The sequence below is a fragment of the Coccinella septempunctata genome, chromosome 8 (genome assembly GCF_907165205.1).
Source record: "Coccinella septempunctata chromosome 8, icCocSept1.1, whole genome shotgun sequence".
NCBI classification, from domain to species: Eukaryota; Metazoa; Arthropoda; class Insecta; order Coleoptera; family Coccinellidae; genus Coccinella; species Coccinella septempunctata.
This window is the reverse complement of record NC_058196.1, coordinates 10,597,451-10,624,112: the sequence shown is the minus strand read 5'-3', so window position 1 is coordinate 10,624,112 and position 26,662 is coordinate 10,597,451. Positions and strand designations below refer to the sequence as shown.

Genomic DNA, 26,662 nt, shown 5'->3' with positions numbered 1-26,662 from the left:
AAACTTCAGCGGGACGGGTTCGAATTCCGTCCAAGCTGATGCTTCTTCTTTCCCTTCCATGCGAATTCGGACGTACGGTGCCATCTCGGGGGGCTGCGCCGCTTGCCCCACAGCTTACCCCATCAGGCTCTACCTCTGGACGGCTCCGAAGAGGGCCAGCCCGCTGCCCTCTACCGCCCTTCATCATACTTCTTGTGACAGGAGCTCCATATTCTACAACTCCCCAGGCTGCTAACCTCAGGAGCTGGGTGACTCGGGTATGCGGGGCCGTCACTCCCCGAGGGCATAAGCCCCCCTGCATATTATATATATATATATATATATATATATATATATATATATATATATATAGTTATAAAGTGTTAATATCACCTCCAAAATAGTGACTCGTTTAACGCTCTCACCTCATATATATCGCTGTCACCTCCGAAATCGGAGGTGACAACGTTTTGCCTTGTTTTTTAGCTTGTTAGATTCAGGAGTCTTCAGGGACCAACATATCAAAAAATCGTTTTGAGGTCACAACGCACCTCGTTTATGTACTGAACAATCTTTTAGTTCGAGTGTATATCACTGGCGCTAGTGTGCTGAGCTGTATATCGAAGAATTGCTGTGGGGGACTCTTTGCTCGTTAGCACCTCCGAAAATGGCAACGTTGTATTTTCAAAGCAGATGTAGACAGGCGGAATATAAGTATACGGATGAATTAACTGTAGAGAGGCGCAGCGCGCTATCGCCTCCATAATTGCAATCCAGGCGGCATATCTCAACGATTTTTTATCGCATTTATCTGTAGGGGAAAGAATCACGTGAAAGAAAACCAATCTTGGCTCTCTCGAATGGAATTATGACTGTTTATATTTCATCGTGTGTATCTATGCATCCGTTGAACTTCTTTCATCTCAAGCTAAATATTCAGATGTAAATGGTGATGAATATTCAAGGACAACGAGCCATTCCGAAAATTTTCATTTCAGAATCAAGAGAAAAAATGCTACAAATTTTACAATATCACAGAAATGAACAACGTCGGCTAAACCGAATGTTGGACATTGTTGTGTTATTTCAAATGGAACGCTCTATATATTTTTCTTAAATCGGATTGCTCAATGATTTTGAGGAATCCCTTGCTCAGAAACATCTGTTTTATTATCGATTATGTTTAATTATTGGATTTTCCCGAAAATTTGAATAGCTTGTACCATCTCTCTGGTTTAAAATAATGGAACTAACAAGCTGCACTCAACTAGTAGAATACCTTGTAAAAGAAAAGATCCTTTTACCCACACAACATGGTTATGTAAGAGGTAGATCAACTCAGACAGCAGTGTTTGAGTTCATTTCAGGAATCCTTAATGCCTTGGAGGATTCTAATATAACAGTGGGTCTAATGCTGGATCTATCAAAGGCATTCGATACTCTGTCCCACGACCTTATTCTCCATAAACTTTCTGCATATGGCATAAACAAGCTAGACTGGTTTCAATCATATTTAGCAAACCGCAGGCAGAGAGTGGTGATCTCTCAGAACGGAAAAACAACAGTTTCGGAAGAAGAACTCACAGAGTTCCGCAGGGTAGCATATTGGGCCCTATCATTTTCATCATTTTTCTAAATGACCTAAGTACCATATTCGATGAAACCATGGTTAGGACAGTGAATTATGCAGATGACACAAACTTCACTGTATTGGCCAAGCACGATTTAGAGTTGAGTTTACCATTTCATACTCAACTCTAACTCTGAATCGTGCTAGCCAGTGGTTTGAAGCAAACGGTTTGTGCATGAATTCTGAAAAAACAAGTGCCATCCTATTCAGGACAGCTCATTCCGGTCCCCAAGTGCCTACCAGCATTTCACTGTCTAACTCCACATTAGAACTGACTAAATCTTGTCGCTTCCTAGGCCTCACTATTGAGGTAACCCTTGATTGGGGAGAGCACATTTCCAACCTTTGCAATCAACTGACTACCATCTGCTACACTTTGGGAGTCCTCAATAAATATCTGGACATAACCTCACTAAGAACAATATACCAGGCAGTGTTCAGGTATGGCATCATGTTCTATGGTAGTTCACACAACCTACATAGAGTGCTGAAAATGAAGAACAGAGCCTTCAGAATGATCTGGAGGATTAGGAGGACGGAATCATGCAGGGGAGTCTTCAGAAGGAATGGTCTTTTGACTGCTCCTGCTGTACACATCCAAGAAAGCCTGATATTTACATTCAAGAACTAGCACTACTTCGAAGAGAAAACAGTAAGTAATTACAATACGAACGAGGACAACTGCACTAAAATATCCAAGACACATATTAAGCTTCACTGAAAAGGGACCTGAATATAGATATATTCGTTATTACAATAAGATGTAAGACAACTAAGAGGAGAATGGACTCTACAACAGTTCAAGAAATTCATCTTCAAACTCCTACTTGAAATCGAACCCTACAGTGTGGAAGACTTTATGGAACACAGACTATAAAGCAGAAAATGACCCTGTTTCACTTCAAGTGTTCAATGTCATGTGTACACTTTACCTGAAATAAAGCACATTATTTATTTATTTATTTAAATTTTTTAGTGATGTATCATAAAGAAAATTACAAATTATATCGAAACAAGTGAGATTTCATGAAGAATTATCCAAAACAGATTTGCATTTTTCGATAGATCATACAGGATGTAAGGGAAAAAATGAACAAAATTGAAGTCTTTTGAAGGCCTCGAGTCAACATATTTTGAAATTGCAACCATATTTTTGTCAAGACATGATGAATCTACAAAATGAAGTTAATAATATAGATACATACTCGGATACATATGATTGATTGGTAATTCTCAAAAGCTATGATGAACAGCGGACACTATGATGGACGCATGATGAAAGGAGAAAGACTAAAGTTAATTTAAGTATTTTCGCATGAAGTTTTATTATTCAAAATGAATGATGATTCTTATAATTAACAAATCAGGTGCAATTAAAATTTTTGTTTTGGTATTCGAAAATAACACATATTGATTAAACTTCTACTATCCAAAATGAATAGGTACATGGATAAAATGTATCTATATACAGGATATCTGTAAACAAATGCGAAGGACTAAGGGAGATGATTCCTTAATGAAAATAAGCGGGGCTAGTTCCTATAAATTTTTTTCCAAATAGACAGCTCTTCCAAGATGCAGCCTTGGAAGGCGATGACGAGTCTACAGTTTTTAATTTTATTTTTACAGGTTCTGAAAAACACTGAGTCATAAAACTATACATATTATGAAGCACTGAGTAGATTGGTACCACTTTCAACTACGGCAAGCTCGCAGTTTAGGCGGTAACTTGCTATCGGTTTTTTTAATGTGTCTCTCCCTTAAATTCAAAAATTTCTGTGAAAATGTTGAAATTTGAGTTATTATGCTATTGTCATAGGAGTATACGAAACTATAATATCAGGTCGGGGGATCCAAGATTTCGGGCCGATTCACATGAAAAAAAAACATAAAATGAATTTCGTGAATACCGAGGCTGAAAACCACTATTCTCCGCTATAAAAATTTAATATTATTCCAATAATATACCGAGTTAATTAATGCTACGTTGCTATTACTATAAGGCCCGGTTGTTCAGTTCAGGATAAGGCCGAGATTTAAGATGATCCTAGATTAACCTGACAACTCAACTGAAATGTCAAAATCAATTTAGTTAGGATAAACTTTAATCCCGAACTGAACAACTGGGCCTATTCATGTAGAGTTTCGGATTTTGCGAGAATCTACTGCTTTTTCTTCAAAACAACAACTGCGCTGAAGGAAATGTGATTAACTGTTAGCTATATCATTTACATCATTATTTGCCGAACTTCAAAGTTCTGAATGAATTAAAATCTAAACTTGAAAATATACGAGATAATTTTCGCAAGAATTTCAATGAAATCTGAAAATTTTCATCATTCTGGAGCATTCTGGACATCAATAAATCTCGAATCATCCATGGAATAAGTTCAATTTTATCCAATATAACACGCAAAACGAAATGTTATTCGAACTGGGCATCTTGAGCAATTCGTTCCTAAAAAGCCCGAATCAGGTAGAAAATTTTGAACCCTTCATATCAGCGTTAACACGTGTTTTGCAGTAAACAGATGCCGATTTCGTTTACAACGGGCCATGTAACTAGGCTCGGCGTTGGGTGAAAGGATGAACGGTTCTTACAGCAAGAAGAATTTGAATTTTCATATGACGGTGAGGGCATTTGTTTTAAAATTTTCAGAGTACAAAAAGTATACTGGGTGTTTCACGAGTAAACAGACAAATGAAAACCGTGAATAGAGGGCATTGAGCTGAGTTCAGAATCATACGATATACAGGGTGTTCCAAAACTAGTGAATCAAACGTCACACCACGATAGAGTAAACCAAATATTATCGAATGACACCAAAATTAGTTCGAAGAAAATGTACCGTTTCCAAAATAATCAGAATTTTATTAAAATACCTAAAGTTGCCGATTTTCGAACTATTTTTCTTAATAACAGGGCCACTTTGTGAAAAAGGATATAGATTTTAAATTATATTGAAGTAATATTATTGTTTCATCTCCCCTAATTGAAATTATTTTAAGTAGTTAATCGATAACCATAACCTAAGTAAATGTAAATTAAAACAATTGTTTTTTTTACATGATTTTTAATACCCAGAATAAACAGGGGTGATAATATGGGAGAAAAACGCTATCCTTAATAACAAATTGGCCTTGTGACTGAAAAAATAGTTCGAAAATCGGCAACTTTAGGTTAGGTTTTTTTAGAAACGGTACATTTTCGCTCAACTAATGTTGGTGTCATTCGATAGTATTTGATCTACTCTATCGTGGTGTGACGTTTGATTCAATAGTTTTGGGGCACCCTATATATTTGTTTCTTCGGGGTTTTTTGAAATTTCTCGAATTTCCGTTTGGCTATAACTCCTGAAATTCTGATCAAGTCTACTGAAAATTTATATTTAGCCTTGAGTTGTTAATTTCATTGAAACAGAGCATTAAAATTCGACAAAAATCTGGACCGGGCTCAGTGAAGCTTTACTTAACTTCAAACTCATAAAAACACCATGTATGTAGTTGTTTAATCATAATTTCAACTTTTTTGTTATCTGCATTATTATTGTCTCAAAATGAATTGATTTTTGGGTTGCGACACCTGTTGATCATGTTCTAGAAATAATTGTTTTGGTCAGACGCCTCTAAGGAATAGAGCACTTCATGAAAATGTATTTAGAAATCCTTAATTGATTTTTTTTCAAAGAATATTTTGTTGAATGTGTTCAACAATTATACCATATTCGGTTTTCAAAATACTCTTACACAAGGATAAAATGTTTCAAAATTGATAATATCCAAATATGGATGGAAAAACTACGCTATCTTGAAACTAAAATTTAAAACTTGATATTCAGAATGAATCTATTTTTCTATGGACAACTAGTTGTGTGAATAAAAACAAAGAAAGAAATCGCGGGATGTTAGATCTTGTGATCTAGCAGTCCAATATTGGGGTCCTACCCTTCTAATAAAATGACCTGAAATACTGATAAATACTTTTGCTGGTGCATGAATATCATCAATGTTTCAATAACAAATTGTAATAAGACCAGAACAATCCATAGATTTCCATAGATCCAATAATGACTATAACGGAATAAGTGAAGAATTCGAAAGTGCATTTATCATACTTATTCGAAGTGCCAATCATTACCTTCACTAAAAGAACAAATGAGGTGAAAATCAGTTCGGAAAATTACTTCAGTTCCACGTTGTCCATAAAAAGCGATTCATTCGGAAGATATCGAATTATAATTATTATTTTCATGATAGTTTTTTATTTCTATTTTTGTTCATTATCAATAATTAAGCTTATTATCACTGTTAATGACTTATCTGAATGACCAGATATGCTATAAATATCAAAAACAAATGCAAGACATATATTGAGAACGAAAAAATTCAGTTGAACATTTCCAATTCCATTTTTAGATTTCCTCAGTTGATTGGCGATCATATTCATCCCATTAATTAATGTGAAGTAAAAGTCAATATGCAGCGCTGTTTTTTCCAGACATTTCACGATCAAACAATTATTCATTAGAAATAATCTGAAAAGGCATACCAAAGTTTCATTGATTTTGAGAAAATCAATGAAGATACCTGAAAAATTCAAAATTATGACGAGAAAAACTACAAACAGAGTGTTTTGCATGAGTTTAAATTTGAATATATCCTCAATGAGTCCAGTCCTGTGTTCGTCAACTTTTAATGTTCTGTTTTATTGAAACTTAGAAGTTTAAGCGGATAATGAATTTTTAGCCGAATCCAACTAAAATATTTGGAGTTATAGCCGAACAAAAATTAGGGAAATTTGAATAAACTCCTCTCTATCTAATCGGAAACGGAATGCCTAAGACACACATATGAGGTGTTTTTGAACTAAGCTCAATGCCCTCTATTCACGGTTTTCGTTTGTCCGTTTACTTGTGAAACACCCTGTGTACTGAAACATTTCAAAAGACTCCTCGAGCAATTAAGAAATGCCATTAAATCAAGGAGTTTCTTTTGAACCGCTATGATGAAAAATCTCAATATCCAGTTATTATTATTATATGGGGTGATTCATCGAAAATCCCCAATATCTCGAAAACCAAGGCACTTTTGCCAAACGAAAAATATATTTATTTGAACCGCCATAGAGTACTCTACCCGCAGGCTCCATATTATCCATTCATTACGCCACACCCTGTATAATTATTATTATTATATAAATGTATTGAAAATAAGCAGACATGAATACTAGGCAGTTGTTTTGTTTGAAGGTGAAGCTCCTGTTGCTTCAAACTTCTTTTAATTATTTTGACTACCATTCACGCAAGATGATTTTTGTTGAGGAATTCAACATTCTCGTAATTATCCGTTCATTTCTTCAAGAGATACCCATTCCCTACCACCTATGAGTATTCAATTCAATGCTAACACTGCATCAAATGCATTTCATCTTCGGGTTGATTTTTTTGAATTCTACAACTGATGTAACGTCTTCAGCCTTCAGCCAAAGAAAATAAACAACAGTAACTCTCCTCAAGCTACTGATTACTTCTATTTTCCATGTAAATAAATAGATTTGGTATGTCTCCAATCAGTTTGTATAAAATGTCAATTATGTTCGTTACATATTTTCGACGCTATATTTTCCGAAGTGATTTGACATGGTGATGAATTACGTAATTACTGAGAGTCTCACGTAGAACGGACTACGTAGCACTGATTTAAAACTCAAAAATGTTTTGACAAGCGTCTTAACCCAACATTTTCGTACCATACAGAGTGGAAGGTATTAAGTTTCCATGGCCAATCCTGTGCTAAAATGAAAGTGAATGAAGTATAGAAGCTGAAAGTAAAACGTTTATCTTTGTTGATTCATTCGGGAAAAACATTTCAATGGAGTTCCTCATGTCGTGAATATAATGCCCAAAATTTAGATAACTATTTCATACCAGAACAAATTCGGTAAAATTGTCTTTGGAATTAATCTTATATGTAACGAAAAATTTCATTGTCATGTATCATTCATTTTAGGACCTATACGGTATTAAACTCCCCTATCGGACGAAGTATCGTAGACATAGCATATTTATTCAAAACTGTTGATATTCATGAAGAAAAGATAATAATTTCTGTCCAAATTCATTTACTCCGAATCCTTATCAATCAATTATTAGCGTATAAAGTTTATTAATATCAGTATCGTTCTCGAACTATTTACAGGTTTCAGTATGTGTGAATGAATCGGAAGAGCAGCTGTATTCTGTATATGAGTAGAATTCAAGCTGCCCTACTTTCTGTCCTCCTGAAATCTGGCAACGTTGCGGGAGGTGAGAGCGTACTACTAATAAGAAATATATGCGGAGGTAGTAAGGTCTGATTCGTTTAAAGAAAAATTTTTCAATGAAAATCTTTTCCCCTCTTTAGGTACCCCTGTTATTTACCTTCCCCTCTACATATATAAGCAGAAATTATTCCAATTAAAAAACTCCTTCACCCGGAGGTCAGGTCGCCCAATGAACTTAACGGAGGTAACAACGAACTACGGGTTCATATATATATATATATATATATATATATATATATTTGAATTTAAATTATAAGAGTCTTTTCAATTCGAAAGCTTGGCGAAGAATGAAGAGTTTCACTTAAGATACAACGTAGTGCGTTGTTACCTCCGTTAAGTTCATTGGGCGACCTGACCTCCGGGTGAAGGAGTTATATAATTGGAATAATTTTTGCTTATATATGTAGAGGGGAAGGTAAATAACAGGGGTACCTAAAGAGGGGAAAAGATTTGTATCGAAAAATTTTTCTTCAAACGAATCAGACCTTACTACCTCCGCATATATTTCTTATGAGTAGTGCGCTCTCACCTCCCGCAACGTTGCCAGATTTTAGGAGGACAGAAAGTAAGGCAGCTTGAATTCTACTCATATATAGAATACAGCTGCTCTTCCGATTCATTCACACTTATTGAAACCTGTAAATAGTTCGAGAACGATACTGATATCAATGAACTTCATACGCTAATACTTGATTGATAAGGTTCGTGATCTCGGTGTAAATGAATTTGGTCAGAAATTATTATCTTTTCTTCATGAATATTACCAGTTTTGAATGAATATGCTTATGTCTACGATACTTCGTCCGATAGGGGAGTTTAATACCATATAGGTCCCAAAATGAATGATACATGACAATGAAATTTTTTGTGACATATAAGATTAATTCCAAAGACAATTTTACCGAATTTGTTCTAGTATGAAATAGTAATCTAATTTTTGGGCATTATATTCACGACATTAGGAACTCCATTGGGATGTTTTTCCCGAATGAATCAACAAAGATATACGTTTTACTTTCAGCTTCTATACTTCATTTACTTTTATTATAGCACTGGATTGGCCATGGAAATTGGATACCTTTCACTCTGTATGGTACGAAAATGACGCTTGTCAAAACATTTTTGAGTTTTGAATCAGTGCTACGTAGTCCGTTCTACGTGAGACTCTCAGTAATTACGTATTTAATCACAATGCCAAATCACTTCGGAAAATATTAAGTCGAAAATATGTAACGAACATAACTGACGTTTATACAAACTGATTGAAGACATAACAAATCTATTTATTTACATGGAAAATACAAGTATGATCAGTAGTTTGAGGAGAGTTACTGTTGTTTATCTTCTTAGAATTAAAAAAAATCAACCCGAAGAATAAATGCATTTGATGCAGTGTTAGCATTGAGTTGAATACTCAAAGGTGGTAGGGAATGAGTATCTCTGGAAGAAATGAACGGATCATTACAAGAATGTGTAATTCTTCAACAAAAATCATCTTGCGTGAATGGTAGTCTGGGTAGTCAAAATAATTAAAAGAAGTTTGAAGTAATAGGAGCTTCACCTTCAAAAAAAAACAACTGGCTTGTATTGATGTCTGTTTATTTCCAATACATTGATATAATAATAATAATTATACAGGCTGTGGCGTAATGAATGGATAATATGGAGCCTCCGGCTAGAGGACTCTATGACGGTTCAGATAAATATATTTTACGTTTTGTAAAAGTGCCTTGGTTTTCGAGATATTGTAGATTTTCGATTAATCACCCCAAATAATAATAATAACTGGATATTGACACTTTTCATCGTAGCCGATCAAAAGAAACTCCTTGATTTAATGGCATTTTTCAATTGCTCCAGGAGTCTTTTGCGATTTTTCAGTTCACAGGGTGTTTCACAAGTAAACGGACAAACGAAAACCGTGAATAGAGGGCATTGAGCTAAGTTCAAAAACACCTCATATGTGTGTCTTAGCTATTCCGTCTCCGATATACAGAGGAGTTTATTCAAATTTCCCGAATTTTCGTTCGGCTATAACTCTAAATATTTTAGTTGGATTCAGCTAAAAATTCATTATCCGCTTAAACTTGTAAGTTTCAATAAAAGAGAACATTAAAAGTTGACGAACACAGAACCGGACTCATTGAGGCTATATTCGAATTTAAACTCATGCAAAACACTCTGTTTGTAGTTTTTTTCGCCATAAATTTGAATTTTTCAGGTATCTGCATTGATTTTCTCAAAATCAATGAAACTTTGGTATGCCTTATCAGTGGATTATTTTTAATGAATAATTGTTTGGTGGTGAAATGCCTCTGGAAAAAACAGCGCTGCATATTGACTTTTACTTCACATTAATTAATGGGATGAATATGATCGCCAATCAAATGTCGAAATCTAAAAATGGAATTGGAAATGTTCAACTGAAGTTTTTCGTTCTAAATATATGTCTTGCATCTGTTTTTGATATTTATATAATAGCATATCTGGTTATTCAGATAAGACATTTACAGTGATAATAAGCTTTGATATTGATAATGAACAAAAATGGAAATGAAAAACTGCGCTATCATGAAAAAAATAATTATAACTTGATATCTTCTGAATGAATCGCTCTTTATGGACATCGTGGAACTGAAGTAATTTTCCGAACTGATTTTCACCTCATTTGGTGTTTTGGTGAAGGTAATGATTGGCACTTCGAATAAGTATGATGAATGCACTTTCGAACTCTTCACTGATTCCGTTATAGTCATTATTGGATCTATGGAAATCTATGAAATGGTCTGGTCTTGTTACAATTTGTTATTGAAACATTGATGATATTCATGCACCAGCAAAAGTATTTATCAGTATTTCAGGTCATTTCATTAGAAGGGTAGGACCCCTTGGAATGCTAGATATCCAGATATGACACCCCGCGATTTCTTTCTTTGTTTTTATTCACACAACTAGTTGTCCATAGAAAGATAGATTCATTCTGAAGATCAAGTTTTAATTTTTAGTTTCAAGATAGCGTAGTTTCTCCATCCATATCTGGGCATTATAAATTTTGAAACATTTCATCATTGTGAATGACTATTTTGAAGACCGAATAAGGTATAATTGTTGAACACATTCAACAGAATATTCTTTGAAAAAAAAATTCAATTAAGAATTTCTAAATACATTTTCATGAAGTGCTCTATTCCTTAGAGGCGTCTCTAAGGAACAAATATTTCTAGAATATGATCAACAGGTGGGACAACCCAAAAATCAATTCATTTTGGGACAATAATAATGCAGATAACAAAAAAGTTAAAATTATGATTAAAAAACTACATACACGGTGTTTTTATGAGATTGAAGTGAAGTAAAGCCTCACTGAGCCCGGTCCTGATTTTTTTCGGATTTTAATGCTCTGTTTCAATGAAATTAACAACTCAAGGCTAAATATAAATTTTCAGTCGACTTGATCAAGATTTTCAGGAGTTATAGCCAAACGGAAATTCGAGAAATTTAAAGAAACCCCGAAGAAACTTGTATATAGGGTGCCCCAAAACTATTGAATCAAACGTCACACCACGATAGAGCAGATCAAATACTATCGAATGACACCAACATTAGTTGAGCGAAAATGTACGGTTTCTGAGAAAACCTAACCTAAAGTTAGCTTCGAACTATTTTTTCAATCACAAGGCCAATTTGTGATTGAGGATAGCGTTTTTCTCCCTTATTATCACCCGTGTTTATTCTGAGTATCAAATATCATGTACTAAAAACAATTGTTTTTTTTTAGCTTTACTCAAGTTATGGTTATCGATTAACTACTTAAAATAATTTGAATTAGGGGAGATATAACAATAATCTTAGTTCAATATAATTTGATATCGATTTCCGTTTTCACAAACTGGCCCTGTTATTTAGAAAAATAGTTCGAAAATCGCAACTTTAGGTATTTTAATAAAATTCTGATAATTCTGGAAACGGTACATTTTCGTCGAACTAATGTTGGTGTCATTCGATAATATTTGGTTTACTCTATCGTGGTGTGACGTTTGATCCACTAGTTTTGGGACATCCTGTATATGGGGTGATTTTGAACTCAGCTCAATGCCCTCTATTCACGGTTTTCATTTGTCTGTTTACTTGTGAAACACCCTGTACCTCCTTGTACCGTCATATGAAAATTCAAATTCTTCTTGTTGTGAGAAACGTTCAGCCCAACATCTGTTTACTGCAAAACACGTGTTAACGCTGATATGAAGGGTTCAAACTTTTCTACCTGATTCGGGCTTTTTAGGAACGAATTGCTCAAGATGCCGAGTTCGAGTAATATTTCGTTTAGCGTGTTATATTGGATAAAATTGAATTTATTCCATGGAAGATTCGAAAATAATTGATTTCCAGAATGCTCCAGAATGATGAAAATTTTCAGATTCCATTGAAACTCTTGCGAAAATTATTTCGTATATTGTCAAGTTTAGATTTTAATGCATTCAGAACTTTGAGTTCGGCAAATAATGATGTGAATAATTCAATATTCTATTTGCCTCAAGAATCGAAACTTTTCGGGAAACGATTCATTTAATGATTAGATGACGAATAAATCGAAATATTATGTGTGGTGATATTATATTTTCATTCATTGAAGAATATTTAGAATAATGAAGTTCAACAAATGATACGAACAAGATACTTATTCAGCTAGCCTCATCATCCGAAACATTTCAGAGTTTATTTCGTGTTTAGATAATCCGCTGCATATCGTTGTTCACAATACGACTGTCAATTTAGGACCAATTATAGAACGATTTAATTAATAGATCAATAGCTTTCGAAAATGTTGGTCAGTCTATAAACTGACAGCTCATTTTGTCAAATGATGGATTTCAGTATCAGACTGCTACATAGTATAATGAGAGTTCAAAAAAAATGTATAGACTACAGAATTTAGATGGTTGATATTATGTGTCGCTGACAGTCAATCACATTTCCTTCAGCGCAGTTGTTGTTTTGAAGAAAAAGTAGTAGATTCTCGCAAAATCCGAAACTCTACATGAATAGGCCCAGTTGTTCAGTTCGGGATTAAAGTTTTTCCTAGATTGATTTTGACATTTCAGTTCATTCCTGTCAGGTTAATCTAGGATCATCTTAAATCTTGGCCTAATCCTAAACTGAACAACCGGGCCTTATAGTAATAGCAACGTAGCATTAATTAAGTCGGTATATTATTGGAATAATACTAATTTTTTATAGCGGAGAATAGTGGTTTTAAGCCTCGGTATTCACGAAATTCATTTCATTATGATTTTTTAAGGTGAATCGGCTCGAAACATGTAGTTTCGTGAACTTCTATGACAATAGCATAATAACTCAAATTTCAACATTTTAACAGAAATTTTTGAATTTAAGGAAGAGACACATTAAAAAAATCGATAGCAAGTAACCGCCTAAAATACGAGCTTGCCGAAGTTGAAACTGGTACCAATCTACTCAGTGCTTCATAATATGTATAGTTTTATGACTCAGTGCTTTTAAGAACCTGTAACAAAAAATTAAAAACTGTAAACTCGTCATCGCCTTCCAAAGGCTGTATCTTGGAAGGGCTGTCGATTTAGAAAAAAATTTAAAGGAACAACCCCCGCTTATTTTCATTGAGGAAGCATCTCCCTTAGTCCTTCGCATTTATTTAGAGATATCCTGTATATAGATTCATTGAATCTATGTATAGTGGAAGTTTAATCAATATGTGTTATTTTCGAAGACCAAAACAAAAATTTCAATTGCACCCGATTTGTTAATTATAAGAATCATCATTTATTTTGAATAATAAAACTTCAGGCGAAAATACTCAAATTAACTTTTGCCTTTCTCCTTTCATCATGCGTCCATCAAAGTGTCCGCTGTTCATCATAGTTTTTGGGAATTTACCAATCAATCATATGTATCTGAGTATGTATATATATTAATAACTTCATTTTGTAGATTCATCATGTCTTGACAAAAATATGGTTGCAATTTCAAAATATTTTGACTCGTGGCCTTCAAAAGACTTCAATTTTGTTTATTTTTTTCCCCTACATCCTGTATGATCTATCGAAAAATGCAAATCTGTTTTGGATCATTCTTCACAAAATCTTACTTGTTTCGATATACCTAATTGGTAATTTTCTTTATGATACATCACTAAAAAATTTAAACCAGAGATGGTACAAGCTATTCAAATTTTCGGGAAAATCCAATAATTAAACATAATCGATAATAAAACAGATGTTTCTGAGCAAATGGATTCCTCAAAATCATTGAGCAATCCGATTTAAGAGAAATATAATCTGAAATAACACAACAATGTCCAACATTCGGTTTAGCCGACGTTTTTCATTTCTGTGATATTGTAAAATTTGTTGCATTTTTTCTCTTGATTCTTAAATGAAAATTTTCGGAATGCCTCATGGTCCTTGAATATTCATCACCATTTACATCTGAATGTTCTTATTTGTTCAGTTCCATAATTTTTTTCCAGATTCACCTTTCTCCTTCGGTCCGGGGTCTACTTGTCTTCGTCTATTTGAAAGTCTCTCATATAGGCCTGTGATAGTGGAGCGAGTCACCTTTGTTCTTATCTCTTTTTTTCGCTTCTATTACAACTAAAAATTTCCTAGCGCACATTTTACTTGCTTGTTGTTTCGAAATGCCCGTCTGTTCATCATGCTCCGGCTCTGTTGCGGACGCAGATTCCTTGAGATTCCGTGTCTGCAAAAAGGGTTTTCCATGCGACATGCAGTAATTTGAAAGTTAACGATTTGGGATACTTGAAATACGATGGAAATGTCAGACCTGGGGCCCGATTCTCAAATGTCTATTTGATCATTCTCGCATGCGACATCACTAAATTGTCGAATGAAATAGAAATTTTGTATTCTCAAACGTCGCCTTAGACAAATTTCGATAGATAAAAAGACGAGTGGGTAGAAGCCATTCGACATTCGATATCACTCGACAATTCTCTGACAATGTCATTTTGCTTCAATATTGCATAGTTCTTGAGAATATTGCTTATGAACTAACGACGAAGTCTCAACTTAATCTGTATCTGGATTTTCGTCCATGTTATCAATAATAAAATTTGGAATTTGAACTTTAATGATTTTTTTGTTGAATTTATTTGAATCTTCACCAACCTTTCGGATTCAATTTGATCCTTTATCAAGGCTAAAAAAGGTAACCAAGTATAGTTAAAATTTTGTAGAGTTCGCCTAGGTGAGCAAGAACAAGTACCCACCTCGAATTTACCTCAATCTAACAAGCATTTTTTGGAAGATCTATCATTTTGGAATTTTTCGATGTCACAAAGAAAATTCTTTTTTCTCTCTTTTGAAAGTACGTGAGTGCGTTGAACAAAAAGGTTTGGTTAGATTACAGAATATTGTTTAGTACTTTTTCTTTTGTTTAAGATCCGTGATCTGGGTAGGCATCTGTACCCTCCCGTCCAAGTGCCATCTGCATTACATGAAACAATAGGTCATACAGAGTCAGACAAGTTTGAAAATTCACAAGTTGAAATTATACACTGAACAATGAATTGGGCAATCAATACAAACAAACTCATACTCCATACATCCTCAACAATCAAAAACTACAAAAGACTCTTTCAAACACTCCAAAAATTCCTTCTCTCAAAAAACCATCAAGTGCCACTACAGAGACAATCATCCCCTCAAATGTGTACATTTTTCTCCAACTGACCAACCTATCAATTTTATTGATGAGTTTGCGATCAACTTCAGATAACTTATAGATATTGAGCAACTGAACAAGTGGAAATGCTCTTACCCCAACTGGGTGTAGTCGAAACTCAGATGAATCTCCACTGGTCTGGTATCAGAAAGGGGGTTCCTAAGGGAAGGGAAACACGGAACCAACCCTCCTTCTGCACTTAGCTCCGTGGCACGATAGATGAAGAATACACGGCACTTCACTTAAAGTTGCTCAATATTACTGTTATTCACTCGATATAGAGAGATGACAGATGGTGCAATAATTTCGGCGATTTATACGAAGATTATTTAGGTTTTCGAAAGAAGGGTTTCGGCGCGTCCGGCGATGATACGAAAATTAGCATTAGTTGTCGTGACCGACAGACGACAAAGTTTTTTTTTCGTCGGCGCCTGACAAACCGGAGTCAGGCAACCCAACTTACGATAGACCACTAAGTTCAAAGAATATTGCTCAATAAGCTTTCATAAATCACCACATCAACAAGCAGCATCATCATAGACTACATTGAAAAAGTTCTCTAGGTTAGTATTCTATCCAATCTTCTATAACATAATGAACAATAAAAAATTGTTTTACTCCAAATTAAAGAACAAAACACCTCTTTTGAAACAATCAGAACTAGTCTATAAGATTGAATGCAAAGATTATAGAGTTAGGAAGATAGGAAGGAAACAGCCTCATATCGCTAGTACTAAAAAGCGTATACGTTTTGGCCTGTGTTGCACACAATTGACAATCAGGTGGCGCTGAAATCGTGCTCTCAAACTGTTGAATAACAGTTTTCTATTTCATAATTGAAGGGCGCGAAATTCGAATTCTGTTCCTCAATAAAAGGGCGCGAAATCCAAATTCTATTCCTTTTATTGAATTCGAGTAGACTTGGTCGAAACCAGAAAAAACATCCTGAGCGACAAAACAAAAATAGGCCTTTGTTTTGTGATCAAGATGTTTTTTTCATCTAAACATTGTTGTGAATCAATTAATATCAATGAAATACTGTGTTAGATTCGCTATACTTTTTATTTGAAATAGATAGAAAAATTTGACAAAATTGAAGATTGTACATGGTCAGGCTTTTTTTTTAACGGAAGGTACAATTGGTGAAAATAATTCACCTTTGAAAACATCCTGTACACAAATAATTGAGCTCTGAATATAGGACACAACAGAACATGATGGAATGTTATATATCAAAGGTTTAATTTCTACACAATACATTTTTTTCCAATTAATAGAATCAGTTGAATTTGTAAAATTTTTATCAGAAATTAATATGAACAAATATTCGATACAACATATCTCAAGAATTCTTTTACATAATAGTAACAGAATTTCCAGAATCACAATTAAAAACAAATTTACATAGGTGTAACCTGTATGTCGGAAAAGATATGTAAGAATAACAAGTCAACTCCGAAATGCAAATAACTTCACTAATAACATGAACTGCATATCAACATAATAATACATATATCCAGCTATAAATGATAAAATTCAGTGATAAATTGAAATACGTGTATCTAATCTAATGTATAAAATTGTAGTGTAAGAGCCTAGGAGTACGAGTGCATTTTATTTGGTTTTGAGAAAATCAGATTTAAAGTTAAAAATTATTTCCAAATTCGACCAGTTGGATTCTCTAGTACTTTGTATTGCTCTGTTTTTTTCACTTGAAGTTTTGGACTTACTCTTTTATACTATCCTCAGCTTGTTTCACCACTTACTCATAGACAACGTGGTGATCGCCAAAGTGCAACTCTTCACATAGACTAATTTCATCGTACATCAGAGAACAAATTTCTTTTTTCTGCTCAGTATTTAGGAGATGCAACCTCAAAGAATCTATAATGACTCTATGTATTCCAGGAGAAACTTTTTTACTGCAGTTCACCAAGTCAATGTCTGGACATGCTGAAAATCCTATTCACTTCAGAGTACTGAAAATAAAAATCAATCAATATCATAGTCACATTGTACGAGTTTCAATACTTACGTTCAGATATTTATGGTAAATTCAAAAAACTTATTTTCGGAGAATCTTTTGTACTACAGTTTCCACAGTTCCTCACCATACAATAGTTTCCATAAGACATTTTGAGCAAAGATATTTTTCTTTGATTTTGAAGTTTTCACTAAGGAAATACACAAAAAACTCTAATCTCTAATAATAAACGACTAAAATGAACTAAATAAACGACGAGCGGAAAGAGAATCAAAACAAAACGGCCATGCAGAGACAACCGAGACGGTCAACTAGGAACTAAATCTATGTCCGATTTTATTTTCCATGTCTTTCTAACATTGGCTTTGGGAATATATAGGTGGCGCTGGAATAGGCGGCGGAAGAAATGGCGGGAAATTTGAATCTCCATTAGTCCATATCGCAGTTAAATATTTCGATTTTTGCGAACATGAGGAAAAAGCTCTCATTTTTGATATTCAAGACACATATAATATCGACGAAAATATCTTGAATAACAAAAATGAAAGTTTTTCTTCATGTGCAAAGTTAATAATTTTTGACATTTTTAGGAATAACAAAACTCTGTATTCACAAGAATATGTTTATTGGCATACACACACATATTGGTACATACATATACAACTAGTAAATCCAAGAATTTATTACAATTGGTGCATAAAAATTGAAGATTAGAACATATAAAATTCATTAAACTTTGAAATTTTTGAAAACCATGAAAATTAGAGCCATGAAGGTCATAAAGGTAGACAAGAATGGCGATCGAAATGGGTGATGATGCAAAAGCTGGTCGAAGAGAAGTAAAAAAATAAATTAAATCAGGAATGAAGCCTTTTTTTGCATCTGACTTCACTTCTTCGCACTTCCTTTTGCAACACCAAGGAATGCCAATCCCACATATTGCAGCAGAATATGTTTATTGACATACACACATATATATATATATATATATATATATATAGCTGGTGAATCCAAGAATTTATTACAATTGGTGCATAAAAATTGAAGATTAGAACATATAAAATTCATTAAACTTTGAAATTTTTGAAAAACATGAAAATTAGAGCCATGAAGGTCATAAAGGTAGACAAGAATGGCGATCGAAATGGGTGATGATGCAAAAGCTGGTCGAAGAGAAGTGAAAAAATAAATTAAATCAGGAATGACGCAATTTTTTAATTTTTTTTTTCATAGGCCTTTTTTTTGGCATCTGACTTTACTTCTTCGCACTTCCTTTTGCACCACCAAGGAATGCCAATCCTGCATATTGCAGCAGTCGTGATGTCCCTTATGCGATTTTTATGATCAGGACATCCTAGATCCTCAAAATTTATGTCAGATCTAAGTACCCCAAGTGCGGTTGCTGCTACTTTAGGATGGGATGGGGAGTTATCTAAAAATTCCTCCAACCTGTTAAATCCACATCCTACAGCAACAAAGTACCTTTCACTTGGGTACATTAGGACTGATCTTTCATCCGACCATTCTTTATTCGCTATGAATAAATTTTGAGGTTCTGAACTGGATGAACTGATCATATTATCGCATAAGGCACAGCATTTGTGTTTTTTGAGGGCCTTCAGAATAGCTCCTGCCACATATGCTACCGAAAAAACACCAGGGTTTCCAGAAGAAACTTCTCTCGATATATTAACCGACAGTTCCTCAGGTGACGTCTGGAACTGAGGTACGGTCAACTTCCATCTCCTCCCTCTCAAGGGAAATATTGAGGAATGATTTTAAATTGCACAAAAGAGTATTTTCGTCATCCTCACAATTTCTCTCCTGAAAGCTTTGATTAACCAAACCATTGAGGAGTTGTGTTTTCAGGGTTCCAATGAATTGCTGCACTGTAGGATTGTCGTTGGATCCGCAACCATAACTTATTTGCCCAAACAGGTTCTCCAATGGATCTTGATTCAAAGATCTGGTCCTCAGGGAAATGAAACCATTGTTCCTTAAGTATTTCCAGATCATTTGAATCGCATTTATAGATTGGAGCCAACCTGTTTGGGAAGGTGGCATAGATTTTCGGATTCTGCCATTTTTTGTATACCTCATGAACTGCCAATTTTGCACCTTCTCATGTTCCTCCTTCCAAAATTTTATGTGAGGGGAGCCTAGCGTCAAAGGTCCCCTCAGCTCCTTTCCAAAAGGACCCACAGAAGAAAAAAGATTAGGAAAAGATTATTAGAGTTGGTTAAGTAAGGTTGATGAAATATATATTACCCCCACTGACCAAAGTGAATACGTAAGCTGCAACTGTACGACTCAGTACTTTTGCAGCTACATTCACTTTCATTGCATACTGCAATATGGGTTTCAAGTAAATCTCCTTGATTTTGCAAAGACTTCTGAGCACCATATTTTTGGATTTGTCTATTTCGTAAGCTTTAACCACATGTTCAAATTTCGCTATTTTGGTAACTGTGGTTTCACCAATTTTCAGCGGAATTTGGACATTATGCTTACGAAACAGAGAATATGAGCATTTTAACAGATGTGGTGGGTCGAACATGCAAAAAACATTTTTTTCTTCAAAGAAGAAAAAAGGTGTCTCCATGGTAGCACCAAGTTCTTTCACGCACCTCACATTGCTGGGACCCATATCGCAGATTGTAGCAACAACATCCACTTTGGCCATATGCTTTGCTGCAGAGAGGACTGTTAAGAGACAATCTTTCAACTCTGCAGCATTACAACCCCTGTGGCTGAAAAAAAATGCCACTGGTTGCTTCCAATTTTTGCCCAACCCTACCAGCATAAATACCAATGCTTTGGTGGCAAGCCTTCTACTGAAGCTGAATCCTCCAAAATCTTCAAAACCAAGAATTTTATTTTCCCCACTATCATACTGGACAGCTTCTTTAATGTCCATCTCATCAAAAAGAAGGACACAGCATCTTTCTTTACCTTGGGGAAGATTTTGATCAATTTGGTCAAAAATATTTTGGTTTATGCCAACTTTGAAAGGAACCTTCTTCAGCAAATTAAAAATAGTATTTTTGCATGGTAGGGATGCAAATTTTCGGAGGAGATTGTAGCAACGTGGACTCCTCTTGAAGAGAGATAGTGCCAATATTTTGTCCTCCAGGGACCATCTTGTTCCTTTGACATTTTTCACTTTATAGTTTCTGATTTGAGACATCATCAAATTGGCTGTCAGTGATGGCACATCCTTAAAAATATTTTTCACAACCCTTTCATTCGAAATGTCAAGGATATCACTGACAGCAGCACTCCTTTTTCTGCACAACGCCTTCACTTCGCAGTTGATCCTCCTTTCTCCGTAGTATATCGACCAATTTCCTCTTTCTTGGTGTCGAATTTGAAAGATGGAAATTGTCGATATTTCTAAATTCACGAGATCTCCTCCACATTGGAGACTGTGGCAATGCCGGAATACTCGGAGTCGGATCATTGAGATCTGAAAATAGACAAATGATTTTTACATTTATTCATAATAGAACAAGTTTGCTGACACACCTCAATACTTGATATGTAATAATGATCACAAATTAGAACAAGCATTCTGACTCTAATAAGTCAGAAATTGTCTAATGACAATTCTTACATACAAAATGAATAAAAGTTTTAAGATTTTCATTGAAAGCAAAAACCATACCTGATAATGAAATTGATGTACCTGCATGTATCTCTTCAGTTACAGAAGCTTTTCCCTCATTAGCTGGAACTAATTAAAAGATCATTGAAGTTGTAGTTTATAAGAGAATCATACATTTGATGGAATTGTAGAAAACATGGAACCATATAAATTAAATTAATATTTTATGGAAATGAATATAATACGGAAGTACTTGATACAGCAGCATGTTCCTCATCAGTGTTAGGTTCTACCTCATCAGCTAGAACTAATTGAAAAACAATAAGAATTGTATTTGATTAGGGATTTACACATTTAATTATAGCATCAAAGATAACATGCAACCATATGAACTAAATTGATATTTATAGGAATGAATAAAATACCTGACGCTGGGAATGTGGATATACCTGATGTACCAGCATGTTCCTCATTAATAAGGGAAGGCATGCTTTCCAATGTATTTGCTGAAACATCGAAATAAGAGTTAGCATTGTAATATATGAATATGATAATATGCAACGTTGGACGAAATTAGTAATTTTAGAAACAAAATTAATACCTGCAGAAGAAGAGATTACCCAAGGCATGGGAATAGCATTTCTATTCAGTTTCTGCAAACTTGAATCGGTGAAAGCTTCCCTTCTGAAATGGTTGTTGCAAATTCTGTGATGCTTTCTTACAGCACATGCTTTAAAACCCAGAGTTTGCATCCACAACTCATTCCTGTGAAAGAAAATATACATTTACTCAAATGATCTTAGGTTTAAATAAACAATTTTACGTACCTTGCAGGGTTGTATGGAAAACAAAATAATCTCTGGACTTCTGACTCAGAAGCCCCACATATTAAACACTTTCTTTCGGCCATAATAAAAATTAAAATCTAAATTAAATCACTTGCACGAGGCGTTCTCTAAGGAAATTCAAAATGATTCTTAGAGATCAGATAAACAGAGTCATGCGCCATTCCGCTTCTTCCATAAATTTTTCTTCTTCTTTATCATTCTGTACATAGACATTTCAAATTATCCAAAATGCGTAGGTAGCGCCCTCTGGAAATTACTGGAGGAGATGGTTAAAAAGGATAGACTTATACAAGTCACACAGAACAGAGAGAGATGCAGCATCATTCTTAACTTCGGACAAATTTTGGCCTGGAGTTGACCGTCTCGGTTGTCCCTGCGGCCATGTTTCTTCAAATAGTTCAAATCTTACAAAAGTCAAATTATGTTTCTCTAAATGGCCGTCAAATAAATATTTTAACCATTCTTGGCATCTTAGTACAACAATTGAACCACCAGGTGGCGCTACCGCAAGTGTATACGCTTGGTTTCCTATCTTCCTAACTCTATAATCTTTGATTGAATGCTTTAATTGCCAAAAATGCTTCATAGGACAGACAAGGCAATTTCTGCAAAAACGGATCAGACAACACACTAATGACTCAAGAAAACTTGGCAGTGCACAAAAAACAGCACTGACGGCACACACTTACACGGAGGGACATAAATTTGACTTTAACGGGGTTACAATATTAGATATAGAGCAGCATTACAACAGAAGGTTAATAAGTGAAATGGTGCATAAGAGAACATATAATACTGTCAACTTCAGAGAAGATACTCAACACCTTGGCAAATTTATGATAGCTTATTGAGCAAAATTGGTAGAACTTAGAGTGATTGGACTACATATTTCATCACAAATACATTTTAAAACTAATATCAATAAAATTGATAGGTTGGTCAGTTGGGGAAAAATGTACACATTTGAGGGGATGATTGTCTCTGTAGTGGCACTTGATGGTTTTTTGAGAGAAGGGATTTTTGGAGTGTTTGAGAGACTCTTTGGTAGATTTTGATTGTTGAGGATGTATCGAGTATGAGTTTGTTTGTATTGATTGCCCAATTCATTGTTCAGTGTATAATTTTGACTTGTGAATTTTCAAACTTGTCCGACTCTGTATGACCTATTGTTTCATGTAATGCAGATGGCGCTTGGACGGGCGGGTTCAGATGCCTACCCAGATCACGGATCTTGAACAAAAGAAAAAGTACTAAACAATATTCTGTAATCTAACCAAACCTTTTTGTTCAACGCACTCACGTACTTTCAAAAGAGAGAAAAAAGAATTTTCTTTGTGACATCGAAAAATTCCAAAATGATTGATCTTCCAAAAAATGCTTGTTAGATTGAGATAATTTAAAGGTGGGTACTTGTTCTTGCTCGCCTGGACGAACTCTGCAAAATTTTAACTATACTTTGTTACCTTTTTTAGCCTTCATAAAGGATCAAATTGAATCCGAAACGTTGGTGAAGATTCAAAGAAATTTAACAAAAAAAGCATTAATGTCCAAATTCCCGAAAAAACTTGTCTTATTACTCAACTTAATGTTGGTGCTATGAGTGTGTTTTTGTACTTCACGATTGTCAAGTGCTTTTAACCATTCTTGGGGATTGGTTTATCCAAAACTCCTGCACTTCCTCGGTACCTCAAGAATAATAACGACCACGATTCCACTCGAGAGTGGGTACATAGCCATTATTGTGAGTTTCTGAATCATTTCGAAAATGATGGACGAAGGACTAGAACAAGCTATTCAATTAAACCTGTAGGATAATGAAGACGCTGTTGAATTTTAGACTAATCTTCACCGTTATTATGACTTTTTCAGGGGATTAAATGATAACTTTTTCGTGAAACGATTTCATGAGAAATGCCTGGAATAATAGGTTGTACTGATTGTACACATGTAGCCATATTTCCCCTCACGAGAAACAACTTGTAAGCACCAGAATATACATATGTATGTAAACAGGCAGATTAGCATAGAGGTCAGAATTACCTTTGTGTATTCAACCCAATGATATTACTCTCCAGAAGAATGTAGTAAAATAATAAATGCATGTGTGCTTCTGTACAACATTTGTGCTGAAAATAATGTAGAGCTGCTGCAAGATGAAGATGAAAGGAATGAAGAAATCAATTTGAGCTATATTCCTATAGAATATATGCATGATCAGGGAGAGAGTAACATTAGAAGGCAAGATTCTTTGTAGGTACGTTAAGAAAAAATCAAAGATGAATTATCCAATCTATGAGACCACAGATAGCCTATTTTATATTTCACAACACTCTTTTGCTCAACAGTGTAAATAAAAGGAACAATAAAATTTAATGACTTTTTTTTTCAATAAAAATATTCAAATGTTTTGAAAAAAAAAAGTTTATCTCAACACTGTTTCCAGTCTTTTCGAGAATCGAAATAAGAACAGACGCAATTTCTGTCAACTACAAACAAATGTGTCTATGTGCTTGTGAATGAGCAGAGAGTATTTTTTGAGAATACACAATATTCCAGCCGTTCTTCTTCGCATTTCGTGATTGCCAAATCTTACCATTCGACATGTCTAATGTCGAGTAGTACCCGAGAACACCGATTTTGAAAGTCAGTAGACATTTGAACTCGACATTTTGTCGCGTTCTACATTTTTGATAGACATTAGAGAATCGAGCCCCTGTGTAGCAAAGAGAAGACTACGTAGCCATTCTAGTTCCAGTCAGATTTCCGGTTCTACTCAGAGACTGGATCAACCGATTACAATGAAACATTTTCAGAATCTTATGCAGGCTATTGCTACAATATCATCCGATCTGAATTCGCTGAACGAATCTCAGTTTAACATTACCGCTGCTATTGGTGCAATCAAGACAGCTCAGACGGCACTTCAAACTAAGTTTGATTCAATAAATGAAACGCTTGCGCTACATTCGAATACAAAATTTTATAGAGGAAAATACGAATAAAATTCGGAATCTCACTTCTTTGTGTGACTCAGTTGATTCCAGGATTGCAGTTTTGTCGGAAGGCTTGAATAAGTTGGGGGAATCAAGCGGTGCCACCAGTAGTGACGTTTCATCAACATCCGAAATTGTGGAGAGAGTAAAACGCTCGCATAATATTATCGTCCGAGGAATTGTTTCCTCCGGTGATCAGGATGGAGATTGTGGTCTCCTTGGTGGGTGCGTCGATTCGGTGGTGCGTGACTCTTCGAGATTGATGGTTGATAGGTACTACCAGTCTTGGTACTGATGTTTGGAAAAAAGGATTTTCTGACTCACAGGTTGTCACAAGGATTCTGAGAAATAAATAAATTCTGGTGGGGTACCGTGATTTCAATAAGGTGAAGATCTCGGACGATATGACTCCTCTGCAGAGGAAACAGTTGAAGAATTTGCGGGAAGAACTGCGGCCAAGGCTGGATGGGGGCGAGGTGGATAATACTATAAAGTACATACGTGGTGAGCCTACCATTGTTGAGATTCCATCACCTTCTTCTGCTCAAAAATCTAGGTAGTACATCTTCTCCACTAACAGAATGGAGTTTCATCTACACTAACGTACAATCACTTCATTCAAAGTTCAATGAGTTGTTAACCTTTGTGAGGGTGAATAGGCCTCTCCTAATATTTCTCAAGGAAGGCTACAGCCTACCATTCCTGATGTCCTGTACGCAATTCCCGAATACTCCATCTTCAGAAATGACAGTGTCACTACAGTAGGTCATGGTGGAGTTTGTGTTTATGTTCACTCCTCCATATGCGCTAATTTCTCGACAGCAAATTCTCTACCAACATCAGGAGTTAACAATGTTTTTCCGATTATTTCTAGCACAACTTTTCCGCTGAAATTGGGATGCATCTACAGACCTCGTCCATCACAATATGACAACTGCGTATTTGATTATATAAGAAATTTATCAAATTGCAATGCGCCTTTGCTGACCGTCGGGGACTTCAACTGTCCAGATGTGAAATGGCCTTTGTTGCCTTCCTCCGGCTCGCCCTCGTATAATTTTTGTACCATGTTTTTGGACTCAAACTTACAACAGCTAGTGGACTAACCCACTCGGTACCGACGCAATCAGTGTCCTCCACTTCTGTGTCTTGTTTTGGTGAACGATGAAGTTTTCCTCTCGGAGATTTCGCATCATCCGCTTTTCGGACTGTCTGATCATGCAACATTAGCTTCTACACTTCAGTTCACGCCATCTGTGCTTACTCTGGGACAAATGAAAACAAGAAACATCATAAGTTTTCCTCAGCTTAATCGCGACCTCCAGGGAGTTGACTGGGACTGTTTTGGGATCGGTCAGTCGACGGTATGTGGAAGACCTTCTCTGAAATATTACACTCGTTCCTATCCAAAGACACCTGCGTTGTGGAGAACACTGTCTTTCCATCGAAACCACAGATCAACCCTGATCTTCAAAGGATGATCCGATTGAAGAGAACTCTCTGGCAACGGTATAGACGCAGCAAAACTGATTACGATAACCATAGAAGATACTCTAAAGATCTGAGATCCAGGCTCACTCAAG

The 26,662-nt window shown here is 35.2% G+C and overlaps 3 protein-coding genes across 4 annotated transcripts in view; 1 reads left to right on the top strand and 2 right to left on the bottom strand.

The window, feature by feature from the left end:
- Positions 1-26,662, bottom strand: part of LOC123318935 — a 537,083-nt gene that overhangs the window by 157,866 nt on the left and 352,555 nt on the right. The window lies entirely within an intron of this gene.
- LOC123318930 (C3 and PZP-like alpha-2-macroglobulin domain-containing protein 8) overlaps positions 1-26,662 on the top strand; it is a 1,198,665-nt gene that overhangs the window by 1,147,785 nt on the left and 24,218 nt on the right. The window lies entirely within an intron of this gene.
- On the bottom strand, positions 21,491-22,264 carry LOC123318937. Its single transcript, XM_044905724.1, has 3 exons — positions 22,066-22,264; positions 21,840-22,003; positions 21,491-21,744 (listed from the first exon to the last, which is right to left on the bottom strand). The coding sequence occupies exons 1-3, from the start codon at positions 22,146-22,148 to the stop codon at positions 21,605-21,607; spliced, it is 387 nt and encodes a 128-aa protein (XP_044761659.1). The 5' UTR covers positions 22,149-22,264; the 3' UTR covers positions 21,491-21,604.

Excerpts from the sequence above, each read along its gene's own strand:
- LOC123318937 (XM_044905724.1), bottom strand. The coding sequence starts at position 22,148 with ATGGCCGAAAGAAAGTGTTTAATATGTGGGGCTTCTGAGTCAGAAGTC. Across the intron at positions 22,004-22,065 it reads TTTCCATACAACCCTGCAAG|GAATGAGTTGTGGATGCAAA; the intron begins GTACGTAAAATT and ends TTTCTTTCACAG. Across the intron at positions 21,745-21,839 it reads GGTAATCTCTTCTTCTGCAG|CAAATACATTGGAAAGCATG; the intron begins GTATTAATTTTG and ends TCGATGTTTCAG.